The sequence below is a fragment of the Dioscorea cayenensis genome, chromosome 6 (genome assembly GCF_009730915.1).
Source record: "Dioscorea cayenensis subsp. rotundata cultivar TDr96_F1 chromosome 6, TDr96_F1_v2_PseudoChromosome.rev07_lg8_w22 25.fasta, whole genome shotgun sequence".
Classification (NCBI taxonomy): domain Eukaryota; kingdom Viridiplantae; phylum Streptophyta; class Magnoliopsida; order Dioscoreales; family Dioscoreaceae; genus Dioscorea; species Dioscorea cayenensis.
Window position 1 is genome coordinate 17,454,132 of NC_052476.1, and position 11,572 is coordinate 17,465,703.

Below are 11,572 nucleotides of genomic sequence, written 5' to 3' on the forward strand. Positions count from 1 at the left end.
TGTCCGGGTAGATCCTCGCTATAGCAATCTATGGGAATATCTGGTTTGCTGGAGCTAATTAACTGCATTTTTGGCATGCGTATTCTCGATCCCATATTTATCAATCATAATCAAAATTGATTTCATTATTCTTTCTTGGATATCCTCAACCCCAGACCCCAAAAGAATCAAATTGGAGGAGTTTCACACCAACTATCAAATGGAGCCTCAATTTTCTTTATTTACTTTTCAAGTGCTCTCGATTAGCTAGTCCCTAACAATGACCTTGATTGAAGCTATTACCATTTAGCTACGCTATGTGCCCTAGTCCTAGCTTCCATCATCTAGGCGTCACAAATTTCTCCCAATAGCCGTTAGGCTGTCATCATACCTCCTATCTCCGCTCTTTGTAGGGTTATAAGGCAATTTACTTTGTATTTCCAGTAGTTTTATATCCCCCTCCCCCAACACACAAATTTAGTGGTTTATCCACTTTTATAAAATAAAAATACAAGCATATAAAAACTAAATGCTTTTTCAAAGCGCCTATGTTACGCGCCCAGTGAGTGCCTCATTATGAGCATTTGGTGACCACTGAGCGTTCAGTGGCCATTAAACGTTTAAAAGGAGATTCATTTATTATTTTTTTTAACAATATGGTCCATGTCCATTTAAAAAATAAAAATAATTAATAATTTATTTAAAAATAAATAACCATTGCATTTATTTATTTATTTATTTATATTTTAAATTTTTATAGAGACATCTACATTCTTTTTCAATCTTCCACCACTTATTCATTTTTTTTATTCCACTACTTTATTCTCTTTCTTCCATTATTTCTTCTTTTATTTTCTTTCAATCTCCCACTCAACAAACTCTTTATTTTTTTTTTCTAAACTACATCCCTTTATTATATTTAAAAAAATAATTCTACTTATATGGAACAAAGAAAACAATTTTTAATAGATGAGTTATGAATGATTTTGAAAAAAAAAAAATTGTGTGTTGCTAGAAAAAAAAAATAAAGGCAAAAAGAACGTCCACCATCAGTAGAAAATGAAAGCATTTGAATCGTGATTTATAAAACAGGACATGAAAGACTTTTCAATGGTTATTTGACCTTAATACTTATTCATTTTATTTTATTTTATTATTAATGTCGTTAATTTATATTAAATTATTTCATATTTTTTCACCAAAATAAATAAATATTTTTATTTTTATTTTTTATACCAAGAATTAAGTATTCTATAAAAGATTAACAATATATTATTTATTAAAACTCGCATGATTTTTGAAATATTTAATAATTTATTTTAAAATAAAATGTTTATTGTGAATAATTGACAAGATGAATGATAAAACTTTAAGTTCCATACTATAGTACAACTATTATTGAAAGCAATCTAATGAATAAGAATTGTATAAACATTGAGTTACTTCGATAATCTAATTATTAAAAATGTCTATAAGTTTAGAGTGGATAAGAAGAAAAAAATATATATATATATATATATTTCCAAGAATAAAGTAGGGAGATGGGAGGCCAAATGTGGCTGAGGTTGAACACTTTTGGGACTTGTGGGTTTGGATTCCAATGTGATTATAGATGGACCACCACATGAACTCACTTATTTTGGGTGGGACTCAAAAAAGTTGCTCAAAAAGGTAATAGGTCCTCCCGGATCCAACTTCTTTATTTATTTTATTTTATTTTATTTTATTTATTTTTGGGGTGTCATGAAAAGGACTTGGGGGATTCCTTTGCAACTTTGCTTGAGGGAAACAAAAAAAAATAGGGTGGTATTAGAATTTTTATTAATAAATCAAAATCAAAGAATAAAGCGATGCTTCTTTATTTATTTATTTATTTATTTTGTCACAATAGGCGATAAACACCACTTAAGGATTTATTAAGAGACAAACAGATAGAGAGACGCATTAGTTATGGTGATTTATCGACTTTTTAGAAATTTATTAACTTGGTTTGTTATCACATAGAAGTTGTTTAGTTCACAAAACTTTATATTATCGCCGAGAATAAGATTACTAGGAATATAATTCTCGAGTCATATTAATGGGAATATCTGAAATTTTTGTTTGGTTAACAAGACAGTAATGTGCTCAGAATATAACATTATAGTGACCTGAAACCTTTTACTAAAAATTGTGTTTTTACTAAAATATTTTTTTCTAATAAGTAATAAATATATCAAAATTAATTATATTTCTAAGGATATATCGATAAATTTTATTTATTAATATTAATTAAATCAAACTTGCCTATTTTAAATAAATATTATTTATTTATAGAAAATTGATATTTTAGAAAATTTTAATGAATTTGAAGGATATAACGGGAAAAAAATTTACATTTAGCCGGGAATATGAGATTACTACCTATTGAATTGATAATTATATTACAGGAAAAATTGACTAAGTTATCACATACCCCGACTCTATATAACCAAACGAAGTAATGGAAGATCACCCGGCTCATATTCTGAGGGTAATGTGATATTATCCCCAACCAAATGGTCTTATAAAGTAATAAAATTTTACCAAGTGCACGCCCATAAAATTTATAGAAACCATACCAAGTTAATAAATCCTTCTACTATATAATTTTGGGGAGAGAAATATAACTCTCATAAATGACCTATTGGCCCCAGTTGAATAATAATATAAACAATAACTGAGCTCGATAACAATTGATGAACAATATTGTTATAGTATTACATCACAGGAATTTAACCCTGCAATTGACCATCTATGGATGGTGTGATTGACAACTGCTCAAGCCAATAGTTGTCCTCAAGTATAAATGTCATATGTCAATAAAATCATAATTAAAAAGTAATAAAAAAAAAATAGGTAAGTGAAAGCAAGTTTCACTTTGATTTAATCTTCCCAACAACTCTAAATTAATAATTAGATATATATAACAACTACTTAGTATATAATATTTATTAATTTTTTTATATGACATCTCATCAGAAATTATTCACGAGATTCAACCAAATATTATTTGTCTTTAAGAAACTTGGCAAAATGAATTACTTGAATACAAATGATATGGATGTTGAAGAAAATGATTACTTTTAAGTTGTTTAATACCCATTTTCCTCCAAAAGAACCACAAACATAATAAATTTATTGAAAATATTGTTATATATAAATATTGACAAGCTATAAATCTTAAACTTCAAATTATAAAGATCTGAACCAACCACTTTTGGCTTCGAGGAGAATAATTAAAAAGATAAATTAAGATGGCTCCTTCTTTAGCTTTATAGAGTGAGTATAACAACCACTAATCATTAATTGATCTATCTTTAACGTGTATTTAGGAAAGGGATAAACATTAAAATGAATCATTAATGATCTTTATCAGGCGTTTGTTGTTATTTAAAATATAATAATATAATTATTTTCATCATATTCTATTTGAAAAACTATTTATTATTTATGCCTTAACATCTATACGTAACATAAATTTGTCTTAAAATGGGACAAGCAATTGTAATCATTGTGATTTTTTTTTTATTTACCCTTAAAAAAATTATTTCAATTATATAATTAAATTTATAGCACATATTTTCAACATGCACAAATTATTGACAGTTGGTTTTTTTCTTATTCAATTATCAAAGGCACAAAGGAACAATACTAGTCTTAGTTGTTTTTTCTTTTTTTTAATTTTATTTTTTATAACGTGATAGGTTACCACAGGCACCATTCCTAAAATTAGGTATTGAGTAAGGTCCTCAAACCCCTATTCGAGCATTGACCAGGCCAAACCTAAGATTTAAGAGTCGAGGGTTTAAGCATGGTCGAGTTGGGATTGAACCGGATTTAATAATAAAATATAAAAAATATATATGGCAACAATTACTAATGAGAAAAATATGATATAAAATATAATTGTAATAATATAAAAAATATATAATTGGTTAAATTGTATACATATATTTATTATGATTACAGTTAATTAACTACTCAAATGCAATAAAAATGATTAAAAAAATTAATTTACCCTTTTATCATAAATTTACATCTATAAATAATAATTTTACATGGAATATATAAGTAAATACATATTCTTTTTAAAGTATATATTACTATAGAAAAAATAGTAAGTTATATACATGTCATTCATGTTAAAATCTATATATTTGCTAAAATTAAAGTTATTAATTTCATCTTTAATTAAATCCAATGTCAAGATCCAAACAAATATACATGATCAAATCAGAGCCGTTAATTTCATCCCTTATCAAATCCAATGTCTAGATTCAAATGTATATAGATGATCAAATCAGTACCGTTAATTTCATCTTTTTATTAAATCCAAGCAATATTTTTTGGATTAGGGTTTCAATTCTCCTCTACGGACTCCTCAATGCTCTTGTTCTCATCACGGCGAGGGCAGGAGTATAGGAGCACTTCGGTGGCTAAATTCTCTGTCGAACCAGCTAGATCACCAGATTTTTTTGATCGGTCTTCTCAAGTCCATTTTTAGGGATATTAGCCGGACTGATCTCTTAACCAGTTCTAGGTTTTTTTGTTTGGATCTGCCAATCCGGTCTGGATTTAACAACCTTGATATTTGAGAAGAAGTCAAATGTTTTAATCGTTCAACCACAGTGATAGATGTGTATATCAAATGGTAAATATTCATAAACACAAATTGAACTTTCAATTGTACGCTCTCATAAGGCCGGCGACACTAGGTTTGGGAATGCAAATTCGCACCTCATTAGACCGCTAAAAAAGACAAGAGCGTGCACAATCTTTGATGGAACAAGCATTGCCCACACTCTCAGATATGGATAATCACACACAAATTGAACTCTCGCCGCTTGGGAAAATTTTTATAAGACCCAGGTACCAATTGACCTCTGAGCCATTGGTAGCGGGTTTCAAACCAATGTCGCTCGACCAAGGGCCATTCACAAATGGTAAAGAATTTTAAAATGAATGCTTAATATATATTTTTATTATCATAGAATATATTATATATTCAACAGTTTAATAGAATACATCTGGTGAGGCAGGAGGAGTTTTTGGAGAACCATCTGTTAAGTCTACGGTTAAAACTTAAAAGAAACGGTTCAAAAGTTCAAATAATTAAAATGAGAAAAATAAGAAAACATCAAACTCTTTTTGCTACTATTGTGATATTGATTTTCCCCCATATTTGAGATAAACAAAACCAAAAAAGAAAAGCTCGCCGGAGAACACGCCGGCAGAGGATGACAGGCAATTAGGAAAGGAAGACACTTGAGATAATGAACTTGATTACATGGTTAGGGTATTGCCCTTATTCTTAAGGTCATAGTTTTCTTCTTTAGATGATCTACTTTTTTGGCCCTTTCCTTCCTTTGTGTTCTTCTTCTTCTTCTTCTTTTGACTTCATTGCATTAATATGCAATGATCCATCAAAAAAGAAAGAAAAAGGAAAGATACAAAATACAATAAAAACAATCATATAAATATATAAACACATAAATGCATAAAACATTACTAGAAATGGCGCACCTATCCATGCATTGATTTACTCTCACTTCAATGCTCTTCAAACCATTCTATTCCAAGCATCACCATGGATAATCCATAAAACATTTTTTTTTAAAAAAAAAAATTTTAAAAAAAGAAAGAAAAAAGAAGAAGAAGAAGGAGAAGAAGAAGCCAAAGACATCTTAGTGGGGGTCCTTAATCACTCTCAAAAGCTCCTCTTTTGCCTTCTTGATAAGCCATCACTTTTGCTCTCTTGCACACAAAACCTTTATGCCTTCATGTCTTCCTCTTCAAATACCTCAAGATAACCCCAAAAAAAAACAAAGAAAAAAATGAGAACCAAAGAAGATGAGGTACTAGATATGGGTGCAAACAAAGGAGGAGGAGGAGGAGAAGAAGAAGTGAGGATGAATAACAACAACAACAACAACAACAACAATGATGATGATGATCATCAAGTAGAGATAACAGTAATGGAGATGATGCACAAAGTGGAGCTTCCTCAACCTAAAAGCACCATTACCAAGCTCAAGATCAGGTTCAAAGAAACCTTCTTCCCTGATGATCCTTTCAGAAACTTCTCTGGCCAACCTTTCTCTTCCAAACTCTCTCTTTCTGCCCAGTTCCTCTTCCCCATTCTCTCTTGGGCTCCTTCTTATTCCTTCTCTCTTTTCAAGTCTGATCTCATCTCTGGCCTCACCATTGCCAGCCTTGCCATCCCTCAGGCATGCTCTCTTCTACTCCTCTTTCTCAATCTAATCTTTATATATATATATATATATATATATATATAGCTAACTTTATACATATGATGTTGTTGAACATGATATATAGGGTATCAGTTATGCAAAGCTTGCCAACCTGCCACCCATTGTAGGATTATGTAAGCTTGAGTTTATATATATATATATATATATATGAGATTCATTTATGCATGCATGCATGCAGTATGGAGATGGTTTGATATATGGGTTTAAATTGTGGATGTAGATTCAAGTTTTGTGCCACCATTAGTGTATGCAGTGCTGGGAAGTTCAAGAGATCTTGCAGTTGGACCTGTTTCAATTGCTTCTTTGATTATGGGATCAATGCTGAGACAAGCTGTGAATCCAAACACTGATCCTTATCTTTTCCTGCAACTTGCCTTCACTTCAACTCTCTTTGCTGGCATTTTCCAAGCCTCTCTTGGCATTTTCAGGTCATCTCAATCAACCATTCTTAATTTATTTATTTGTGAATGCATGTTTATATATTAATTATGTGAAAATTTTGATGCATGTGTTTGGTTTTTAATGTTTCATAGGTTAGGATTAATTATAGACTTCTTATCAAAGGCCACACTGATTGGATTCATGGCTGGTTCTGCAATCATAGTTTCTCTTCAGCAACTCAAAAGCCTTCTTGGGATTGTTCATTTCACCAAACAAATGGGTCTGGTCCCTGTTCTTGCTTCTGTTTTCCACACCACCAATGAGGTCCGTCCTTTTTCTCTCTGTATTATTATTTATTTTTGTTTACATATATTTTTATATTTTTATGTATATATATATATATATTTATATGAGCAGTGGTCATGGCAAACCATAGTGATGGGGATGAGTTTTCTAGGCATTCTGTTGCTTGCCAGACATGTTGTATGTGTTTCTCTTTTCCTTCTTTTGTTTATTTATTTATTTATTTTTATTTTCTTCATATTTTATTTGTAGTTTTTATTGCATGTCTTGATGTATATTAATGCACCGTTTTCCATTAATGAGTTTGTACAAGAAGAACAACCTGTTTTGTTTCTATTGGAAAACAAGTTTGACTATTTATTTTAATAATTTTTTTTTTCATCATAAAATGTTTTCAAAAGTAAAATAGAGATATTTGTAAATTTAAATTAACGCACTATTTTGATGAGGGGTACAAATGAATAAGTAAAGTGAATCAAGTTTAGAGTACTTCATGAACATCTTCTACTTGTCTTTATGAATGAATATTTCAACATGTAGATTCTATGCAGATAGTTAAATTAGTTTTTATATATTTATTTATTAATAATATATATTGGATTAATTAGGACTAATTAAATAATTATTTAATTAAAAACTAGAAAGAGAGTTGGACCCACATGGCTTTGGGTCCACTACTTTTTAATCATGTTTTGTAACAGTGGACTTGATGGGGCAAAGAAAGGGTACAAAAGTTCAAATCATCACTCTATCAATGTACTAATATCTTAGTATCTCTTTGGGATATCAACTATTTTGGTGTTTTTTTTTATTTTTAGGATAAAAATAAATGAGAACCACAGTACAGTGCGGTGGTTTCTCAATTTGAAAACAAGTGAATAATATTATAAAATACCATCGTTAGAAGGGTACAATTTTCTTTTTCAACCTTTTTTTATTTTTTGGCACTTTATTTTTAATTTTTTATAATTTTTGTTGTCTTGAAAATTTTATATATGCCTTATTTGGATTAGCTTATTAAAAAAATATTTTTTTATTAATTTAGTAGAAGTCGTCTCGAAAAAGTCTTCTTCGTAGTAGTTAATAATTTTTTATATATATGCTTTGATTAGCTTTTTACGTAGAAGTAGAAGTCAGTAAAATATAATAAACAACTTTTTTTCATAAAAGTTCTGGCTACGACTATCTATTGCTTTTCGACTTTTTTATCGCTGCTTTTTTCAAGAAACTAATACAAACAACATTTTTGGAATTCAAAAACGTTTAACTTATAAAAAGACTTCTGGGTTTTCCAAAAGGCAATCCAAACAAAGCCATATTATCAAAAAATATTTTTGCTCCGTTGGTGCTAAAGTTCGTACTTCATACATTCATCACTATTTTAGCCCAATAGACTCTGGTAACTGCTCAATACTGGTGTCAATGAGCAAAATTAGAAATATTTAGTAATTTTAATATGAAAAATTTGAAAAAATTTTATGGATGAAATTGAAAGAATTAGATGATCACCCCTTACTGTTCTCCTTAATAATGAAGAACCAATATTCATTTATAAATAATTTATTGTTTACATTAATCACCTTTAAATAAGAGATTCCCCTTAACATTATTGATCAGAGTGTTGTCTTTTTTTTTTCTCTTGATCTATTTTAATAACATCAATAACTGGCATTCTATACATTCAAAATAAAACTTTTAGAGTTAATCATTTTCTTATTAGTTTTAGTTTTAAATTTAGAAGTACTGATTTTTTTTTTTTTTACTTTTGATGCAGAGTATGAAAAAGCCAAGCCTTTTCTGGGTTTCAGCAGGGGCTCCATTAGCATCAGTTATCATTTCCACCCTCCTTGTTTTCCTCTTCAAAGCTCAAAACCATGGAATCAGTATTGTTAGCTTCTTCCTTCTTGCTCATTTCTCATATCTCATATTTTAATATCTATTAAATATTTATATATATATTGTTTTAATATAGATTGGACACTTGCCACATGGACTTAATCCACCTTCATGGGATAAACTTATCTTCAAAAGTTCATATCTAAGTTTGGTAATGAAAACAGGACTCATCACTGGAATCATTTCTCTAACTGTAAGTCTCCATTCAATATTACTTATAAAACTTTAATATTTCTGATTAATTAAAAAGATCATTCAATGTTTTCTGATAATTTTTTTTTTTAGGAAGGAGTTGCAGTTGGAAGAACATTTGCTTCACTTAAAGACTACAAAGTTGATGGTAACAAAGAAATGATGGCAATTGGATTGATGAACATTGTTGGTTGTTGCACTTCATGTTATGTTACAACAGGTAATTAAAAAAAAAATTATCATCAAATCATTTACTATTATTCTCATTATTCGTATTTTTCCAATACCGTATCTCATCATTCATTGTCCGTATTCATTTTTGTACAATAACCTACTTTTTCTATGCAAATCACGTATAAATACCGACAGGGGTCGGTCCAAATAACATAAACTTGAGATGTTTAAACAAGTAGTTTCAAGTCTGAATATATTACGGATTAATTTATAATCTATAGCTCCTGACAAATTGACGATCAAAGACTAAAAAAAATGTGTTTTTCTTCTTAGTATGTTTTTTCTGCTATGATCACTTTGTAGGAGCATTTTCCCGGTCGGCGGTAAATCACAATGCAGGATGCAAAACGGCGATGTCGAATATAGTAATGGCATTGACGGTGATGGTCACGCTACTCTTCCTCATGCCGCTCTTCGTCTACACCCCTAATGTTGTTCTCGGAGCGATCATAGTGACGGCCGTCATCGGTCTCATTGATCTGCCTGCTGCATATCATATATGGAAGATGGATAAAATGGACTTCCTAGTTTTGTTAGCAGCATTTCTTGGAGTTGTCTTTATTTCTGTCCAAGAAGGCCTAGCAATTGCGGTAATGTTTTATTTTTTTCGATCAAGTTGAATGTTGCTAGATGAATATTATAAGTTTATTAATCGACGCAGATAGGAATTTCGATCTTTAGAGTTCTGCTTCAAATCACAAGGCCGAAGATTGTGAGTTTAGGGAACATATCAGGGAGTGATATTTATAGGAATGTTCAACAATACAGAGATGCAAAAAGAGTTCCAGGATTTCTAATTCTTGCAGTTGAAGCTCCAATTAACTTTGCAAACTGTACCTACCTTCATGAAAGGTAATTTTTTTTGGTTTCAAATTAGTATAGAAGTTAAGAAGTTTTAGTGATGATTAATTTATTTTGCTGTTGAATTTCAGAATTGGAAGGTGGATAGAAGATGAACTTGATTGTGGAGGGAAATGCGCTTCTCTTCAATTTGTAATTCTGGATTTATCAAGTACTTATTTTACTCTAAAAGCTTAAGCTAATAGAATGATAGACGCGTACTTAAATCTTTTTTTTTTGTTGTTTTAGCCGTGAGTGCGGTGGATACAAGCGGAATTTCACTTTTGATTGACTTAAAAAAAATTTTGAGAAAAAAAGACATTGAGGTAAATATATTATTTATTTATTTATTTATATATTTATTTGAAATTTATAGGATTGAGTTTTGGTTGCAGCTAGTGCTTGTAAATCCAGTGGGAGAAGTGATGGAGAAAATTAAAAGAGCAGATGATGCACTTCAATTTCTTGGAGTTGATTCTCTTTATTTAACTATTGAGGAGGCTGTCATATCACTCTCTTCATTGATTAAGGAAGCATCCTAAATTCCTAATTACTCCAAAATTTCTCTATTTTCTATTTTATTTTATTCAATATTAATGTTTGCATGTAACTGTAAATTTCTATGTATTTATTAATAGTAATGGCATCACTCTCTTTGCTTCATGGTTTGACAATTTTATCTATTATAATCATAAAGCTATATTTATAAATTAAAAAGTATTTTTCATTATTGCCCATAAACCATGCTCAACATGCATCATTGTTTGTACAATTAAAAAGAGCACAGTAATTTCTTAATGTAAAACAATACATAACAAAATTATGTGTCTTTCAATATTTCTTTTCCTCTTATTAGCACTTGATCATAACTCCAAGTTTTCCCCTTAGTTTAAATAAGCTCTGTTTTCTAATTTATTAATATTGTTCTTGTTTCGGTAGATTCTGTGGTTCAATCAATTGTATTTTTCTCTTATTTTCTGCATATATTTACAAAAAAGAAAATTAAGATTTAAAGAGATTTATCTAGTTTTGCACTATTAGAATACAAAATTATATATATATATATATATATATGGATGCATAAACACAGAAACACATCTTCTTGTTGTTGTGTCTCAATGAACTTCCTCTAGAGTTCTCTAGCTTTGCTTGGAGAGATGCATCATCAAGAGAAGCTAAGCATGCATACAAAATCCAAGTTATTGGTGGGTTAGTTTTTTTCTACTAATCTTCAGGGAAACATTGGTTTTAATTTGAACTTTAATATTTTTACCTGCAAACATAGTCAATTTTGTTCAGTATTTCTAACCCTCATTATTTTACTATCAAGTGTGCCATTTTAATTAATTGAATCACTACCTTTTGTTGATTCTGATCTTGCTTTGTTGCATTAGAGCTAGTGACTTTACATGATTGTGATTTCTGAGGTTTTGAGCATTTCTCTGAATTGTTCT

The 11,572-nt window shown here is 29.8% G+C and overlaps 1 protein-coding gene across 1 annotated transcript; it reads left to right on the plus strand.

Annotated features, from left to right (window-relative positions):
- Nucleotides 1-5,522: 5,522 nt before the first annotated feature.
- Nucleotides 5,523-10,781, plus strand: LOC120262864 (probable sulfate transporter 3.3). The gene is made up of 13 exons (XM_039270769.1): nt 5,523-6,227; nt 6,337-6,385; nt 6,493-6,700; nt 6,806-6,977; nt 7,071-7,136; nt 8,731-8,844; nt 8,929-9,045; nt 9,138-9,264; nt 9,582-9,868; nt 9,940-10,130; nt 10,211-10,290; nt 10,368-10,444; nt 10,514-10,781. The coding sequence occupies exons 1-13, from the start codon at nt 5,835-5,837 to the stop codon at nt 10,658-10,660; spliced, it is 2,028 nt and encodes a 675-aa protein (XP_039126703.1). The 5' UTR covers nt 5,523-5,834; the 3' UTR covers nt 10,661-10,781.
- The last annotated feature ends 791 nt before the right edge of the window (nt 10,782-11,572 follow it).